This window comes from Penicillium maclennaniae (genome assembly GCF_028827695.1).
Source record: "Penicillium maclennaniae strain IBT 15551 chromosome Unknown utg000001l:1.0-3280838.0:1.0-3283122.0, whole genome shotgun sequence".
Taxonomy (NCBI): Eukaryota; Fungi; Ascomycota; class Eurotiomycetes; order Eurotiales; family Aspergillaceae; genus Penicillium; species Penicillium maclennaniae.
The window spans coordinates 2,610,860-2,628,862 of record NW_026623213.1 but is presented as its reverse complement, the minus strand read 5'-3'; the positions used below and the strand labels follow the sequence as shown (position 1 = coordinate 2,628,862).

At 49.2% G+C, this 18,003-nt stretch overlaps 8 protein-coding genes across 8 annotated transcripts; 4 read left to right on the top strand and 4 right to left on the bottom strand.

Annotated features, from left to right (window-relative positions):
* Positions 1 to 173: 173 nt before the first annotated feature.
* On the bottom strand, positions 174 to 631 carry N7477_001000 (uncharacterized protein; the record flags this gene model as incomplete). Its single annotated transcript, XM_056962663.1, has 2 exons — positions 174 to 332; positions 425 to 631. 2 exons carry the CDS (start codon positions 629 to 631, stop codon positions 174 to 176), a joined length of 366 nt encoding a protein of 121 aa, XP_056827666.1.
* Positions 632 to 1,205: 574 nt separating this feature from the next.
* On the top strand, positions 1,206 to 2,041 carry N7477_000999 (uncharacterized protein; the record flags this gene model as incomplete). Its single annotated transcript, XM_056962662.1, has 2 exons — positions 1,206 to 1,567; positions 1,600 to 2,041. 2 exons carry the CDS (start codon positions 1,206 to 1,208, stop codon positions 2,039 to 2,041), a joined length of 804 nt encoding a protein of 267 aa, XP_056827665.1.
* Positions 2,042 to 2,656: 615 nt separating this feature from the next.
* N7477_000998 (C2H2-type zinc finger protein) lies at positions 2,657 to 4,568 on the top strand (the record flags this gene model as incomplete). Its single annotated transcript, XM_056962661.1, has 6 exons — positions 2,657 to 3,610; positions 3,634 to 3,943; positions 3,995 to 4,135; positions 4,190 to 4,266; positions 4,317 to 4,407; positions 4,465 to 4,568. 6 exons carry the CDS (start codon positions 2,657 to 2,659, stop codon positions 4,566 to 4,568), a joined length of 1,677 nt encoding a protein of 558 aa, XP_056827664.1.
* Positions 4,569 to 5,223: 655 nt separating this feature from the next.
* On the bottom strand, positions 5,224 to 5,641 carry N7477_000997 (uncharacterized protein; the record flags this gene model as incomplete). Its single annotated transcript, XM_056962660.1, has 2 exons — positions 5,224 to 5,573; positions 5,611 to 5,641. The coding sequence occupies 2 exons, from the start codon at positions 5,639 to 5,641 to the stop codon at positions 5,224 to 5,226; spliced, it is 381 nt and encodes a 126-aa protein (XP_056827663.1).
* Positions 5,642 to 6,217: 576 nt separating this feature from the next.
* Positions 6,218 to 8,967, bottom strand: N7477_000996 (ABC transporter integral membrane type 1; the record flags this gene model as incomplete). Its single annotated transcript, XM_056962659.1, has 7 exons — positions 6,218 to 6,358; positions 6,445 to 6,881; positions 6,991 to 7,748; positions 7,809 to 8,334; positions 8,397 to 8,559; positions 8,615 to 8,780; positions 8,933 to 8,967. 7 exons carry the CDS (start codon positions 8,965 to 8,967, stop codon positions 6,218 to 6,220), a joined length of 2,226 nt encoding a protein of 741 aa, XP_056827662.1.
* Positions 8,968 to 13,105: 4,138 nt separating this feature from the next.
* N7477_000995 (sialidase family protein) lies at positions 13,106 to 14,388 on the top strand (the record flags this gene model as incomplete). Its single annotated transcript, XM_056962658.1, has 4 exons — positions 13,106 to 13,638; positions 13,687 to 13,803; positions 13,856 to 13,898; positions 13,957 to 14,388. The coding sequence occupies 4 exons, from the start codon at positions 13,106 to 13,108 to the stop codon at positions 14,386 to 14,388; spliced, it is 1,125 nt and encodes a 374-aa protein (XP_056827661.1).
* A 444-nt stretch (positions 14,389 to 14,832) lies between these two features.
* On the top strand, positions 14,833 to 16,083 carry N7477_000994 (uncharacterized protein; the record flags this gene model as incomplete). The annotated part of the gene is made up of 3 exons (XM_056962657.1): positions 14,833 to 15,528; positions 15,552 to 15,858; positions 15,914 to 16,083. 3 exons carry the CDS (start codon positions 14,833 to 14,835, stop codon positions 16,081 to 16,083), a joined length of 1,173 nt encoding a protein of 390 aa, XP_056827660.1.
* Positions 16,084 to 16,335: 252 nt separating this feature from the next.
* N7477_000993 (uncharacterized protein) lies at positions 16,336 to 17,999 on the bottom strand (the record flags this gene model as incomplete). Its single annotated transcript, XM_056962656.1, has 2 exons — positions 16,336 to 17,913; positions 17,961 to 17,999. The coding sequence occupies 2 exons, from the start codon at positions 17,997 to 17,999 to the stop codon at positions 16,336 to 16,338; spliced, it is 1,617 nt and encodes a 538-aa protein (XP_056827659.1).
* Positions 18,000 to 18,003: the final 4 nt, after the last annotated feature.

Here is an 18,003-nt window from a genome sequence, read left to right as displayed (position 1 = left end):
ATGACACTACATGTGCCGATAAAGATCGGTGCTCAAATCTCAAAACTCACCGCCAACCGCTAGATAATGGAAAACGGAAATTAAAAAAGGATGCTCGCATTTAAAAAACCCAATCTTAACGCCCGCAAGTATAAATAACGCTCAATGCTCAAAAAATCCTGGACATAGACGACCTATTGCCACCGCCTCGCCTCCTCCGCACCATCCGCGTCGCGCGCAGCTCTCTCATCCTGACTAACCTCCCCGAGAGTCTGCGTTTGCGTTTTCGCCTTTTGCGCAGCTAGTTTCGAGCCCAATTTGCCCTTGTTCGATGAGGCTTCTTCGGCGCGCTTCTGTAAATTGGCGAGTTAGCAAGCCTTCTAGTCCAAGCTTCAATCCTCATCCCTCTCAAGGAAGGTGGAGGTGGGGAGGGAATTGAGCGTACCTGCGCTGCTATGGCGGCATTTGACCGCGCTTCATCGGCACCCCCTGGCGTGTCGCTGGCCTCGCCGAGTGTGCGCCCGGGCGTATTCTTCCAGTTCTTGGTGGGGAGCGGGGCTCGGGGTGCGGATGGGGAGGAGCGGGCGCCAACGACGCGGCCGGGGCCGGAGAATGCCTCGGGTTCTTTGGAGCTGGAGCAGCAGTTGCCCATGATTTTTGGAAGGAACTTCGGACGAGGAGGGATGAATGTTGACTCGCGCGGTGATGGTGAGGTGACTTCAGAGGAAAGGTCAATTGAAGATCCGGGTGAGAGAGTGGAACGGATCTTGGATGGTGAGGAATGTTAGGAACAATTAAGGTTGAAGTTGCCTAGTTGTCGGATAAAGTGAGATTAGCCTTGCGATTGCGCGATAAGATGTCGATCCGGGGAACAAACACCGGTGTTTGTCACTCTTGACCTTCTTCATTGTAAGGGAAAATTATTTTCCTTTGACTAACACAGATACACGCAGTCGTTTAAATGCGCTCATCATATCTGTGACAAGTACAGGACCGCTGGACAATGAACGTGATATCATTCGCCTGGAATTGTTCGGGCTAACCTCATCTTGAATCGGAGTGGTTGACTCCCTCACTTCACCTGCCCTTCACACTTATAGTTATTTCCTCCCAGGACGCGCGGTAACGCTCTTCTTAAACACACTCCCTCAATATCTTCATCCTCTTAAAGTACAGTGGAAGAACTGATAATCAAACTGGCTGAAGCTACCTTGGCTGAATCTATCATGGCCGAAGCTATCATGGCCGAAGAAGGTCTTCCGGAGACAACGCCCTTGTACCGGTTCCAAGGTATGGAGCATTGTGTACGCAGCTTTGAGCTTGAAATCGATCGGTTTGAAACGGAAGGTCAGGGTTGTGGTTACGTGGTGTTTACCCATGTGGATGATCGTGCCTTCGGCGAGTGTTTCGAGGAGTCCAGAGAAAAGCTCCTCATGCATGCCTGCAAAACCTACAACTTCACCACTCACTTTGTGGTTCTCAGAATGCCGTCCCGCATGCACGAGCGCGCCCATCGAGCTTTCTCTGCTATTTTTGATACCTGGCAGCGTGGTCAGAGCAACCGTCTTGAATCTATGGGAGGCGCAGAGTTTCAGGGATACCAAAAAAAGAAGTTTCCAGACAGTTCCTGGGGAGAAATCCAGAAGAGGAAAAAGATCCAGAATGGCCGACGATCGTTGTGGAGGTTGGATGGACTGAGGCTACTCCAGCTTTGATGAAAGATTGTCTCTTCTGGCTCCGAGAGTCCGGCGAGGAAGTCAGGGTGGCGCTCTCCTTCAAGGTCTACGTGTCGGGACAAATCACGATTCAGCAATGGTCACTACGACATGACCCAGTACGCGTCGAGTCTACTCAAGAAATCACGATCGTTCGAAAGAAAAGCACAGAACAGCACGAGATCTCAGGTTCCCTGACCATCCCGTTTGAGGATGTGTACCTCTGCCCGAAGAGTCCCGGCGATATCAATTTCGAACTCACACACGATGATATGCGTGGAATCGCCACGAGTGTCTGGAAGAGTCTCGATTTTCACATGAAGAATCGCGCTCGTCGCAAGAAGTAACTGTCGCAAGAATGAAATACTGACCAGGTACCCTTCGTGTTAGAAGTTCGACCCTCACCTCTGATCCTCACCGCCTTCCCCCGCCGTAACAGTCTCTCACCCCCAAGGTCCCCAATCTTTCTCTCTCCGTCCCAAAGGTCCTCACCAACTCGAGGGCCAGACGCAATGCATCCTCGGATCCCCTCTCGTGCGCGGATTGGAATCGGTTATTTTCCTTCTCATCCCCAAGGTCCCCATGTTCCCCTCCTGCAATCTTGTGCATGACGATCGTCTGTTCTCCGATCCCGTTCTTCCAACCACAGCCAAGATAGCACACATTCCGCGGGTTAAAAGCGCATGATACAATTTGTTGGACTATTTGCGGAGGCGCTTCTAGTGGATTTGTGTTTCCATGCCCTATGACGGACTAGTGACCAGGAACTGCCCCGGTCACGAAATTTGCCTTCAGAAATTTGACCGTACCTGTCACTTTATCTGCGGTCGCACACTTTTCTGTCGGCCCTTCAAACGTTCCATTCCCGACTTCTACACGGACATCTACTCGCTGCATTAACCTCGGTTCTCCATCCCGTTTCGCTGTTCTTTTGCCCTCCTTCGACCTGGTTCGTGCGCAACATGACTGCCCAAAACCAGGCAGATGCTTTCTGTCTTGAGTGCCATTGGGAGGATTTCCATATCGATGGCAAGAATCCTACGGAGTCCTCGGGTCCTCCCCGGCCTCAATGGCCATGCTCGGACCATGACCATCACAATGCGCTAGGGTGTGAGGTCGACGAGGCCTGTTGCGATGTGGACGATTGCCAGGTAGATCATTGCGCGCTAGACTGTGGGTCAATATGCGACGGCTTCGTGGAGTGCGACGCTTCGAGCGTCTGTTCCGTGCCTCACTGCGATGACACCCACTGTGGTGAGCAGAACTGTGAAAGCACAGACCCTCTCTGCTTTGAGGATCACTGCTGTGATGCCACTGCTGACCCAGATTGCGGCTTCGACTCCATGTTTGGTCTCAATCCTCCTTTCCCCCTGGATACTTCGACGTTGTTGCCCTCTACCACCATGAGCAACCACGTTAGCGAACCGGGCAAACTCCCAGAGCATGCTATCCCTGGGCCTCTTGACCCATGCTACCACCATGACTTCCTACACTCCTATCAGGCCCATGCCAACCACTGTGATGAGAATGTCTCTAATCACTTTGAATGCCATGACTTCCAAAAGGATCTGCAGGGGCTGTTTCCAAACCAGCAGTACCAAAACCAGACAGACGTGAACCCAGCAGAGGTCTTCCATATGATGGGGATGTGTTCGGACTACTCTATCTGCGAAAATCCTCAGGCCCTGGAGCAGCAGCCTTCAGCTGATCTCCAGAAGACCAAACATGATCTTCCAATGAACCCCTTACATTGCGTGCACCCCAAACATCATCATGTCCATGGCAACTTCAAAAACCCCAACGACTTGAGTCTTCATATCCCTCGAGGGCCGCACCGCAATCATCATCGATGCCGAGGCCATCATCACATCCATTCACATCCCTATTCTCTTTACTCTCGGCAATCACGATCTAGCGTGAGCTCAAACTTCCTTTCGAGTCCTGGAGAGACTCCACCCCCGCTGGACGGAGGTGTGTCCTCGGTCTTGACGACCCCGACTTCTCGGCTGAAGACAGTGGCTTGCACATTTGCAAGTGGTTAAATTCAATACACGGGGTGAAAGCTGCCTGTGGCGCAACCTTTGCAGATGCCGGCGCTTTGCAAGATCATTTGGTCGCAAGCCATATGAATACAATTGATGGAGCCAAAGGCAATGGGTACTACTGCTGCTGGGGAGGGTGCCATCGGCCGGATGAGCCATTTTCGCAGAAGTCAAAACTCCAAGGCCACTTCCTTACCCACAGTAACTGTGAGTCTCATTATGCGCTTTATCCATACAACCTAACTGACCATTTTGTAGACAAGAACTTCCGGTGCTCCGTGTGTGGCAAGTCATTTGCTCGCCAGGCAACTCTGGATCGCCATGAGCGTAGTCATCGCGGTGACAAGCCCTATAAGTGCAAGATATGCGGGAAGACATTCACAGATAGTAGTGAACTGAGTATGTGATGTCCTTTGGCACTTCATTCTTGAGGAGCCCGGCTAATGAACTTAGAAACGCACTCGAGAACCCATTCTGGTGAAAAGCCCTTCAAGTGCACCTATCCTGGATGCAATTTCCAGACTGGAGATGTAAGTTTCATGCACATGTTTGCTATCGACTATCACTCATTTCATGGCAGTCATCCAATATGTCAAGCCACCGGCTGACCCATGGCGAACGCAAACATAAATGCCCTTACCCTGGTTGCACGAAGAGTTTTACTCGCCCTGGTAATTTCGAACCTGACTATCGGAGAAAAAGTTCGCATACTAATCCATCATCATTAGATCAATTGAAACGCCATCAACGAACAACACACAAGGAAGCCTCTTCCACCCTTCTATCTCCCAGTCCCGACCACTTCACGCTCCACCCCTTTGCAGTGGTCTGACGGCCTCTAGCCTCAGTTATTTGTTGTATGATGTTCAATGCTCACGCGATCTACCATCTACCAAACATGGGGCGCGTCTGACCAGGCGTATTTTTGGCGTTCACCTTTTTAACAACCTTGGATGGGCTTGGCATTGACCTGCGATGACTTTTTAAAAATCCGAACTATGTGCGGCACTGGACTCCATCTTCTCCAGACCGGCTATTACGAATCTAATCCATGTTTGACATTGCTGCGCTGCTTTATGGGACGTGGCTTTGCTTTTAATTCACTGAATAGTGGGATTGAAATCCACTCAAAGTGTGTAATATCTGTGGACTTGTAGTTTTCCAATACTTCGATACATCTGATGTTCTCTTTCATGGAGTAGACTAAATAATACCCGAGTGATGTACACTTTCTTAACCTCACATACTCAACAGAATGCTAGATATACATTCATTCCATCCCCATCTCTATACTCAACTTCCCTCGTACCCACCATGTGTACAAAACAGAAACTGAGCCTATTCGGCCCTAGCCCTCTCCTCCAGATTAACAACCGCGCTCCTCAACTCTCGAACCCTCTGTCCGACCCTCCTTCTAACCTCATCTCGAAGCTCATCCGACACAGCAGTCGGATCGAAATTTGTCTCGACAATCGGACTTCCCTCCGTCATACTCCCCCTTGACCAACACCCTCCATCTTCTCCCCAGGCTTCGCGCTATAAAGATGGTAAACAGCAATAAACTGATTCAACGCATCCCGCGCAGACTCACGATCCGACGCGGCGTAGATCGTCGCGCTGTCCGTGCTATCGGTAGCGATCTCGAACTCATCCGTTGCAGCCTCGTAGAGGTCTTGCAGTTCTTCGACTAGCAAGTCCCCTGTTGCTTTCCCGGACGGATGGAGGAACGAATAGTTTCTTTTTTGTAGGCTGAGCGTAGATTTGATGATTGATGATGTGTCGAGAGTATTTCTCTTAGGCAGATGGGAGGCAATATGTAGAGGTCTAGCGCTGAGTACTGCGAAGCTGGAGCTGGAGCTTGAGCTTAGACGGACGGGTTGCAAGCTCCGGAGGCAAAGCCGCCATGCCCGGGTTCGTAGTGCTTGAGAGGCCATCTTAAGCAAATATCCTCTCTTTTTCCTTCTGTAAGGTTTGACCGACTGCTTGCACTGGGGAAGTCCAGGGATATATAGTTGTCAGGAAAATGGGCTGCGAAGGAACTACCTTTGGTGGCTCTTCCTCGAGGTTATCGGCAAGTCGATGGCATGACGTCAGTCACGTGGCGATAAGACCGAGGTATGGTGGCTTTCATGCGATATTTCCTACGTTACTTTCTTACCTCATTATGGCCTGTCTTGCCTCTTTCCGTCCTAGAACTGCAATTTGCAGTTTGAATGAGATGGCGCTGAAACTGAGAAAAAAACAGTTTGACCATCTTAGTAGACGGAACTGATCCATAAACGTCCTTCAATAGCCTCAGGACTTTACTTGGGCCGTGCACTCTATAAGACGCAGATAGATATCAGCTCCCATGCGGATCTGTCACCGTTCATCCATGGCGCCACCAATATGATAGAGGGAGCGAGTAGTATGGCAACGTAAAATCATTAAGGTAAGTTGAGCTGTTATTGATTTATTGACAAAAAAAAAAATCAAATGACACTAGGACTCTTGTCTATCTGTTCCGTAGTACATCTGCTGGAATAAACCTCCTCGAGCAAGGAGATTTTGTGGCGTGTCAAACTCAACAAGCCGTCCAGCATCCAATACTGCAATTCGATCAAAATCTATGATTGTGTCAAGCTGTTCAACAGTTAGCTTACTCTTCACCCCAATAAAATAATTCATAATCACCAAGCTAGGATGGTAGACCGAAATGGGGAACATACTCTATGAGCGACACTGAAAACAGTACAGTCATGGAAAAACTCTCTCATGACTTTCTGTACTTGTTGGTCTGTTTGAGCATCAAGGCTGCTTGTAGCTTCATCAAGAATGAGCACCTGGCACCCACCGCCACTGGCTCGCTTTCTGAGAATTGCCCGGGCCAGACAGAAGAGTTGCTGCTCTCCTTGCGACAGTGGATGGTCTTCAAGAAGGGCGTCCAGACCCCCACGGCTTTCAATTGCGGCCCAAACGCCGATCTGCTTCATTACAGATGTAATTTCGCTGTCAGTGGAGAGTCCCATGATGTCGGCATTATAGCGAATGGTCCCCAGAAGCGTGAACGGATCCTGTGGCACGGCTATCAGCCTCTCTCGGATTGATCCGGGGGCAACCTTAAGAATGTCGGTCTCGTCGATAGTGATATCGCCGTGCGAGAAGTCTACGAGACGTAGCATGGCTAGTGTGAGAGAGCTTTTTCCGCTGGAAATTCGAGGATTGATTAGAAACCTGGTGATAAAACTGGAAGCCAGAAAATGTGAAACACGTACCTGCCAGTGCGGCCGCAGATACCGATTTTTTCGCCCGAGTATATGCGCATGGTGATGTTATCGAGAGCCAAGGTTCCGTCAGGATAGCGGAGGGAGAGATCCTGTATGTCAAGTTCCCCCTATCGGGCCATAATGCGTGCAGTTCTTGGTCTGTATCTAGTTGATTTTCACAAGGCGTCGTCTCAACAAATGACTTGACACGGGCTATCGCTCCAAGCGAGGTCTCCAGGGTAGTCCATGAGATGATTAAGTATGACAGTAGTTGGTTGAATCCGAGAAGATTGTTCAACGCGACGCCGAGGTGGCTCAAATTTGTGCTGCTACGCAACACCACGGCAAGTGTTACCACAATGGTTGCCAATGCCATCACCACGATGTCCAAAACCAGGTTCAACCACTTCTGTGCACATAGCAGCATGTAGTACGGCATTTGAGATTTGTCGAGATGCCGAGTCAACATTTTGGATGAGGCTTCTTGCCAGCCAAAAGCTCGGATGGTTACCAGACCTTCGAGGACCTCGGCAAAGTGAGAGTACAATGGACTTCTCGACTCCAGATCGAGATATCGTAGTTGGTGGCTCGTCTTGAGATAAACCTTTTGCAAGAAATAAAGCACGACCAGTGTGGCCGGAATTGTTGTCACCATAAAAGCAGACCCTGTGGCGATCAGACCAATGGTGGCAATGCATCCAAAGAACGCCTCAGCGGAAGACATCAACGCAATTGGAAGGGCCAAATCTATTAATGTCATATCCTGACTAAAGCGATTCAGGGTCACACCATTATCTGTGGCGGAGAAGAAGGATAGCGGTGCCTACATAGTCGTATCCAAAAGCAACCAGTGCAGTCGGATGGCCGATTTCGGCATCAGCCCTAGAAAGACGATCGATATGCAGTAAATGGTGAGGAGCGATGCTGCCAGAGCCAAGAGAACGTAAATAGACACATAAAGTGGAAGATTTCCACCTCCAGCTGCGGTCCATTTGCTCAACCACACCTGGGGAAAGTTTTCAGCAAAGGCTAACATGGCATGTCCCGCGAGAAACACGGCACAAAGTATTGGGCCGACTGTTTGTGCGTAGTAATAATAGACAGACAAATATCCAGTCTGCCGCGTTCGATCCATATTCTCAATGTCACTGATAGGGTCAGAGTTTGAAGAAGCGGCCCCGTGTAGATGCTCGTCAAGATTGTCATTGAGGTCGTCCTGGGTTTGCGGACTAGAATATTTCCTAGCCAGCCAAAAACCTTTGTTTCGAATGGCCTCTGTTCCTGTTGTTTCAAGATCAACTCGACCCTCTGAAGTGAGTGAGACCACACTACCCGCAATTCCAAGCAGTCGAGCTAAAATCGAGAAAGTCGAGAGTCAGCACCGGTTTCGCTCGAAGATCCGGAAGACAACATACCACTATGAGTCGTCAGCACCACAGTTGTGCCCAGCGGGCGGAATATCCCATCAGGAGAGAAAAGACGTTGAATGATCAATTCTTGCGTTTGCGCATCCAACGCACTCATGACATCGTCGAGCAAAGCTACTTTGTTGCGACTATACACCGAGCGCGCAAGGGCCTAAAGAGCCATTAGCACTTATCAAAGTAACATACTCCCTGGGAAGTTTGCATACCACTCTCTGTTTTTGACCACCTGAAAGGGTAAGACCTTTACTTCCAATCTCACTTTGATCACCGTCAGGCCAGCGACGAATATCCTCCTCCAAGCAGCATGCATAGATCACAGTATTATACCATTTCTCGTCAACCTCGTGATCAGAAATACCAGTGATGATTTCCCTAATAGTCGTATTGGGTAGCCATGGATTCTGGCTGCAATAAGAAATTCTGCTCGGTCTGATAGACACAAAACCCGACAGACAACCAAGCTCCCCTAGAATAGTCTTCAACAATGTCGTTTTACCCGAGCCGACAGGCCCAATAACAATGACCAAGTTGCCTCTGATGATTTCGAAAGACACATCATTGAGGGCGGTACTTGTAGCCTTTTATGATGGCAAGACAGTGACATGATCCAAGGCGATGGCGACCTCCGGTTCATCGCTGCCTGTACTGAGTGGTGAAATTTTCTTCTTGCTGACTCGACTATCTTTTATTGGTTCAGATACCATGTATTCGTGGATCCGTTGGAAGCATCCCATTGCAGCCGCTAGCTGGGGCAAGACAGCGAGTAGTCTTTCCGCGGGCGTAGTAACAAGGGTGATGATACTCAGAGCAGTGAAGGCTTTGACCGTGGTGAGGGAGTCGTCGGCTCTGATCTGTGCTTGCACAGCATACACAATAAAGGTAACGACAGGTGACCAAATTCGAGGCACACTTGCTGCTTGATTTTAGCGGAGGTAAAACACGCGAAGACAAGTTGTCTGACCTAGACCATTTAGCCACATTATCTCTTTGAAGAAAGCCCGAGATACAAAGAGTTCTCGTTCCCGATGCCCCTACAGGACCTGAGATAATTTGCCAGAAAGTCCTGATATCTTAGTGGCTTTGATAGACCCCAATACGGAGGATGTATTCTGAATCCTGTTCTGTATTTCAAGGTTCCAATTTTGCTGGTTCTCTCCGATCGTCTTCGCCACGAGTTTCTGGCCACCCAGGAATGCTGGTCGAAAACATAAGTTTGAAGCTGCGCATGTTTGGATGCGAGGCCTGCTGCTTACCTAGAGTCAGAATTAAGGGAACCACACAGGTTGGTCCCACTTGTCTTCCAAGTAGCCATGTACCAATTGCCACATTGCCACTTCAATTGTGCGTGCCCAGACGTCATTAAAATTTTCAGGATGCTCGATGATGCCGTCGATGTCTTGTGGGAGCGGATTAGCACACCAGACTTTCGCTTTTGATTTCCCAAGTAACGCGACGTGCGCCTTTTACTTCCCTGTACTCATCAAGGTAAGAGCTGCGCTTTCCGCAAAGATGTCATCCTGGAGGGTCAAAGTCCTGTCATGGATCAATGAGATCATTGTACCGTGGAACAACGTGCTCACTCTGGAGAAACGATGTCTGTAGTGCACATTGCATAGCTGGTGTTTTGATGAGCGGCGAAAGCATTAGCGAAGGAAAATATCATACCGCTAGCCCAAGGTAAATCAATAAAGCGGCTCCGATGAGACTATATCCACGATACCGGCTGTCCGGTGTGATAGGGCTCTCTACGTAAACCAAAACTGCCGTGATCAAGAACGGTTGGGCAAAGTTGAACCCAATCATAAACAGTCGAGGAAAGAACACAGTGAGCAGTTCCCACCAGAAACAGCAGATAAAAGCCCAAGGCAAAGAAAGCATGGTCTCTGGTTTACCTGGGGCACGTCAGCGTATGATATATCCAACTTCAGAAAAGATATCACACCATGCTTCTCCCACGCTCTTTTTAGCCTTTCGCCTGTGTTACAAGAGCTCAGACCAGGCTCAAGAGCGAAAAGATCCTGACTCCCAATTACTTTCCGATAACCAGCCAGGAAGAGCCGATTCAGCCACCAGACAAAGCTTAGATTCACAATGCCACAGGTTGCCTCGGGCGGATATTCTTTGTAGGGAGAATTTAAATAAGACGTTTTCTCTCGATTCTCCAACAATAGCATGGCAATTTTGATTCCAATAACCGCGCTCTGGACAGCTGCAATGGCGACTTGATGTGTAAGCCATAGTGTGCGAACCTGTGTCGCGTCGGACAAAATCGAGAAAAGCAGGTAAACAGTCAACAGGAAAGACGGTCTTGTTGATTTTATATCTTCGAAATAGGACAACCCAATGACGAGGCCAGAACTTGCGAGGCCCAAAGCAGCAGAAGGGATGCTAGTCGGAGTCCGTGAAGTAACCGATACGCTCCATATCACCAGGAGGGACAGTTGCAGAGCAAAATTTATTGAAGTGGTGACCTATGGTGTCATGAGCTTCAGCCTGGCTTACGAAAAATCATAGATGACAAGTGTATCTGACCAACTTCAGAATATAGTGATGTTTGAGACGCGTCTTTCTTTGACAATGAGACAGATGAAGCAATCGGAGTGGTCCAGCAAGTAGTAGTATGGTCGAAGGAATGATCGACAATATGGCCTGTTCGAAGGTGATGGTAAAGTCAAACGGCCTCAGGTGGCTAACGGGCCCGAACGTGTTCTCGGAGGCTTCTTCTGCCCAAGCGGCAGTTGAATTGAAGGCCATCGGTGTGTGAGTCCAGGCCCGGAGAGGCACCGTTCACTAGAAGGACAGCTGTAACATGAATGCAAGGACTTTTTTGGAATCTTTAGGAATTAAATAGCAAGAGATAGTGGTTCTAGTGGTTCTAGTGGTTCTAGTGATAACGGAAGCGCGATGGTGCCTAGACACAAAAATGGCTGTACACTATGATGGTGGGGATCAGGTAGCGCATCTGATTTGACGAAGCTCACTATGTAAGCTGAGACTATGATCAGCGATTTCTCATCAAGTGGAGGCAAGTGAATTGGGCAGGAACTGGGGTTTTGTTTATAATCCCATTTGCGCCCCTCTCGCGGACGACCGTCGGACGTCTCCATTTGGTCAAAGTTCCACTCCGAAGTTCCACACTTGGTGTAGACCGCCCCCACTTACTGAACAGTAGAACACACTTCTTCAATTTACCTGTCCGGATCGCCGATCAGAAGCAGCTGAAGGATATTGTAGCTTTTACATATTTTTGTTCAGGCAATTTATAAGTGTATGCTCACTGTGATACATATTTTAGATCTCCTTGTCCAATCACCATCTTCTCTGAGCTATAGGAATCATTTCATAGCCAACGCGCCATCGGGTTCGGAATATGTTCTTAGACGGGACACTTCTTCCCTGTACACCACGGGGAGAGTAGCCATATAGAGGAAATCCTTACTGCAAGATAATAACACGCGGCAAAACAGTCAGAAAGCTGACCAGGGACTAGTATAGCTTGCTTGGTGAGTGAATCTAGTTAAAGTTACATACTGGTGAACCATATTCGTAGCAGTCACAGATCCGGTGGTTTGTTTCTTAGATCCATCGGCTGCACCGAGCGCGTAGAAGAATGATTCACCTGGGACCTCATGGCTCGTGTCTCATTCTAGCTTTCATTTTAGCTTTCATATTATAGCTAGTCCTAGATATATTTTCGGTTAATTTGGAGGCATTAGTATATCTCCATTCCCATAGTAGATGCTCGGATAGGTCCCCAACAGGTTTAATATGATTCTCAATTCATTGCGAGGGCTCGGTCGCGTCTTGTCACTCGACATTGAACGCCACACAAGTAGACTTGGATCGGCTGGAAACCTCAAGGCAGCAAAGTCAGAAGAAGTGAATTGTTCTTACTACTCCTTCATCTCCTTTGAAACCTGCAGGGTGTATCTCCTACAGGGCGTGATTCTTCAAACTAGTTTGAGTTGGCGCATCGCAGAATTTGAGTATCCAACCCCATGAGGGCCGATGATAGCCCTCAAGTATAGTCAAGAAGTGTAGGAGACTGGGAAACACCTCACAATCAGTCTGCTTCTCCGGCGCTCGGCGGATAGCATGTACTGTGGCATGACTTAGCCGATGATCAATGAATTTGTTCAGATATCTCCCCCACCATGACGACCACTTCCTTGGATGTTAGAACCGAATAAATGTCCCTCCAATGACAGAAACGAAGGCACATATGACGTGATGTTGCACCCCGGCAGATTGTTCATCAAAGCAAACTCTGACGATCAACTCAATATTGGATTTTGTCAATTGGGGGCTGGATCAACAGAAGAAAACCAATCCATTCTAATTGTGAAATGCCTGCAAAACTACAGGCGGAAACCCAAGCGCACTGGGTTTCTCCAATCGCGAGAATACGGAGGATTATTTGACAAGCGTTCAATAAGAAAAAGTGCCTGAGATGAGATGATACCAGATGCTAGGCAATCTCGATGCGCGGCGTCAAGCAAGAGAGGTGATTGACGGAAATTTCGTGGCCCCACTGCAAATAGCCTCAAACAAATCCCAAAAAAAGGACAACTCCGGTGGGATAACTTGGTACCGTACCCCACAAAGTTGCGAAGATGGTGTCTCTAGTCTATAAATTTAGTGAAAAGGATGCACATTTCGAGGCTTATGGATATCGTTTGAATTGTATTCCAGCAGCTATGAAACTCACACACCTCGTCTCTTTCGCTGCTTTAGCAGCAGCGGAAAGCATCTCACACTCCTCATCACCGACTCCGCTCACGAATAGTACCATCTTCGCCCCGCCTTCCGATTACAATATTCCTCGAACACTATACGCTCGCAACGAGCAACTCCCTAATGGAGATCTCCTTGCCACATGGGAAAATTACTCTCCGGAGCCTCCCTTAGTTTACTTCCCTATCTATCGCTCCAAAGACTTCGGTAAAACATGGTCGGAGCTATCTAAGGTCCACGACACCGTCAATGGATACGGACTGCGATATCAACCATTCCTCTATTATCTTCCCGAGGTTATTGGGTCCTTCAAGGCTGGAACTCTTCTTCTAGCCGGAAACAGTATCCCAGAAGATCTTTCCTCTACACACTTAGACTTGTATGCATCACACGATGATGGAGTAACTTGGAAGTTTGTGAGCCATATCGCGGCAGGAGGGGAGGCGGTACCGGACAATGGGTTGACTCCGGTGTGGGAGCCGTTCTTGCTTGCTCAGTGAGGCTCTGTTGACCTCGAATAGAGAATGGCGCTAACAAAGTTCAGCAATGGCAAATTGATCTGTTATTACTCAGATCAACGAGCAAACACCACCCACGGACAGAAATTGGTTCACCAGGTCTCTACTGATGGAAAGAAGTGGGGGCCTGTTGTGGATGATGTGTATGGATATTCACTTCAACCGTACAGTTTGACCCAGCTGACAAGAATTTAGTGCATACCCCACTTACACTGACCGGCCGGGGATGCCAACTGTTGTAAAGGCAAGTCGCTCAAGTCGTAAAGTTTGAGGTCGCAAGATACTGACCGCTATAGCTCCCCAATGGCCAGTACATCTATTTCTACGAATATGGTTCCTTTTTCGACACTGCAACTTATTCATTCCCGCTCTACTACCGCCTGTCATCGGACCCTGAAGACTTTGCGTCCTCTGAAGGAATCGCTCTAGTTGCATCAAGTGGTACCGTTCCTACCTCTTCTCCATATGTTGTGTGGACGGAATACGGCGGCAAGAATGGCACAATAATTGCAAGCTCCGGAACACAGAGCAATATCTTTATCAATCAGGCTCTGGGCGAGGGAGAATGGACCGAAATCGCATCTCCTGAATCTGCCAGCTATACCCGGTCTTTAAGGATTCTGTCTGAAGGCAATGGTCGGTATCTGGCCATTAATGGTGGAGGTGTGCTCGGGGGAACTAGCAACACTGTGTCGATGAGCGTGATGGATCTTAAGAAGGCTCTTTGAAACGGACTAAGGAACTACATCATTCTCAGCATATAGCTCAGCATATAGCCAATTTTCATCTCAATCAGAATCATCCTACTGCTATATGTTCAGGATCACACGTTTCAGAGTTGTAGTTTGGTATCGATTTTACCGCAGTGAGTGTCTCAGTGGTCAGCAACGTGGAATGCGGTTTACTTTTCCAAGGGGTAGATCGACACGTGTGGAAAACCGATCTGATCTCTCACATTCCAGCTATAACCCCTGAAGGAGACAGCTCCTGTGGGTCCTCAGCGAAGGAATGGAAGAATCATGGGCTTGTTATTTGCCCAGGAATTTGAGGAAACGCGATGTCCTCATTCAACGCGAACCAAGCTCTTATGCCCTTGAATTGAGAGCAACATCATAACATCCCCAGTATAGCAGTGTCACCAAGCTTTGAGAACAAACCATACATCAACCAAGATGCTCCGACGCGTCTTCCTAGCGACGTTGACCACGGTCCACCTAGTCCACGCGCAACAAATTGGGGACGTCCCCGAAATCCACCCCAAACTCCAAACATGGAAATGTACTACCAAGAACGGCTGCACACCACAAGAGACATCAGTCGTCCTCGACGCGCTATCCCATTCACTCCACGAAGTGGGAAGCACCAGCATCTCATGCGGTGACTGGTCTGGCCTAAACAAGACTCTCTGTGCCACCGACGAAGACTGCGCCAAGAACTGCGTGCTCGAAGGTGTTGACTATGCAAGTCGCGGTGTCAGCACAAACGGCGATCAGTTGGTTCTTCACCAGTATCTGCAATCCAATAACGAGACGACCGTTGCTTCACCGCGTGTCTACCTTCTAGACGAAAGCGGAAAGAATTACGATATACTCAGACTTCTAAACCAAGAACTGAGCTTCGACGTTGATGTTTCCTCGCTTGTCTGTGGTATGAATGGGGCGTTGTATCTTTCTGAAATGCTTCAGTCGGGAGGACGCAGTGAGTTGAATCCCGCAGGCGCGCAGTATGGGACGGGATACTGTGATGCGCAGTGTCCCGCGACGCCGTTTATCAATGGCGTTGCGAATGTTGAGGCGAAGGGGGCTTGTTGTAATGAGATGGATCTTTGGGAAGCCAATTCGTTGTCGACGGGTATACGCCTCACGCGTGTAATATCTCAAGCTTGTATGAGTGCAATGGAGAAGAGTGTGGGAGTGAAGGTGTTTGTGATAAATCTGGGTGCGGGTTCAATCCGTATGCGCTTGGGGATCATGATTATTATGGACACAAGAAGCTCGTTGATACGAGTAGGAGGTTTACTGTTGTCACACAGTTCATTACGGACCTTGAGGACGAAGAGAATTTGGTGCAAGTCCGGCGGTTGTATGTGCAGGATGGGACGGTGATTCAGAATGCCGTGGTTGAGACAGCAGGGATGGAGATTGATTCCTTGACGGATGAGTATTGTTCTACCACGGCGAGTTATTTCGCAGAAATGGGTGGATTGAAGCAGATCGGGAAGGCAATCTCGAGGGGAATGGTCTTGGTGTTTAGTATCTGGAATGATCCGGGGGGCGTTCATGAACTGGCTGGATAGTGGCGATGCTGGGCCATGTAACAGCACTGAAGGAGATCCAAAGCTGATTCAAGCCCAGCATCCTGGAACTTCAGTGAGCTTTTCAAATATTCGATGGGGAGATATCGGATCTACTTATGTTGGATGAGTCTCAGGAATTTGTGTAATCAAAACATATTGTCATTCTACTTTAACTGTTCGAATTACCTTTTCCTTCATTTTCTAATACCAGAAAACCAGATCCATCATGTAAGGAGCGTATGCAGTTCGTGTCCTCATCAAAATCATGAAGTGCATCAAAACGTAAATGTCAAAATATCAAAACAATCCGAAAATGCGATTATGCTTCCCCCGAGAATTCCCATTATGGTCTGTGCGCATGAACAGTAGCCCGTGGCGCTTAGTTGGCAGAGACAGTGGCAGTGGGGGTAGCGAAAGCGTGGGCCTGGTGGTCGCGCTCAGCGTCGCTGACATAGCCAGAATCGTTGTCGTAGTGGCTGGTCTTGCGGTCGTAGTCATTGTTGTCATTGTGACCGTTCTTGTAGTCATAGTCATTGTTGTCAGTGTGGCCGTTCTTGTAGTTGTTATCAGTGTTGTCGTAGCTGGGCTGGTTGCGTGCGATAATTACACTAGGGGAGGGATTGGCACGGTTGAGGTTCCAGTCGCTGCTGCAGGACCAGCCGTTGCGGTCGGTACGGTCGCCATTCTTGCAGCGGTCATAGTTGTCATAGTCTTCGTTGTCATTGTAGCGGTCGTTGTAGTTGCAGCTGGCATCATAGCGACCGCAAGGGCGAGGCCAGGTGGAGGGCCACAAACGAGCAAAAATACCAGTAGGGCGCTCGGCGTTAATCTCAGCCAGGCGGTTTTGCTCGTCGATCACGTCCTCTTCAGCGGGCGTCCAGCGTCGGACAACGACAGTCGGCGTCAAGGCCTCGGCAATGTGGGCGGCGTCACGGTTTTCACGGTCCCAGTCGTTGTTGTTGTATCGATCATCGTCGTAGCGGTCATTTTCTGGAATCCAGCGACGGACAGGGGCGGTGATAGAGCCAGAAGGGCCAACAATGTGGGCAATTTGGCGGCCAGCTCCATTATTGTACTGACCGTTGTTGTACTGACCGTTGTTGTACTGACCGTTGTTGTACTGACCGTTGTTGTACCGGCCGTTGTTGTACTGACCGTTGTACTGGCCGTTGTTGTACTGACCGTTGTTGTACCGGCCGTTGTTGTACTGGCCGTTGTTGTACTGACCGTTGTTGTATTGACCGTTGTTGTAGCGATCGTTCTCGTTATCAGGGTTCCAGCGGCGGGAGACGGTAATAGAGCCGGAGGGGCCCTCAATCTCAGTTACGCCAGAGCGGCCAGCCCCATTGTTGTACTCGCCATTGTTGTATTCGCCGTTGTTGTACTGCCCATTTTGATACTGTCCATTGTTGTATTCGCCGTTGTTGTACTGCCCGTTGTTGTAACGGGCATGGTCGGGGATCCAGCGACGGAGGATACCAGTAGCACCAGTAGCAGGAGTTCCGAAGTGGTTCATACGGTTGGCGCCTGTCATACCAGGGACACCAGCGTTAGGGGCTCCCGTACCGGGAATGCCAGGAACACTGGTTTTGGGGACACTGGCTCCGGGAACACCGGCGCCAGGAATACCCACGCCAGGAATACCCACGCCAGGAATACCCACGCCAGGAACACCAACACCAGGAACACCGACGCCTGGAAGACCACGCTTAGTGTTTGTGTGCCACTGGCCGTTGGCATCAGTCCAGCCGTTCTGCTGGTTGTTGGAGTGCCATTGACCGTTGTTATACTGGCCGTTGTTGTATTGACCATTGTTATACTGGCCATTGTTGTAGTTCTGGCCATTATTGTACTGGCCGTTCTCATAGGTGCCGACCTCACCGCCGTTGTTCGGGATAAATTCGCCGTTCACATAATGACCTTTGCGGTACTGGCCGGAAGGATCCCACTGGCCGGCCTGGTCATTGGGGTCGACAGGAAGAGCAAGAGAGGTGAAGGGGAGACAGCCAGCATAAGCAGGCCGTTGATGAGAGTGTAGCGCATTTTG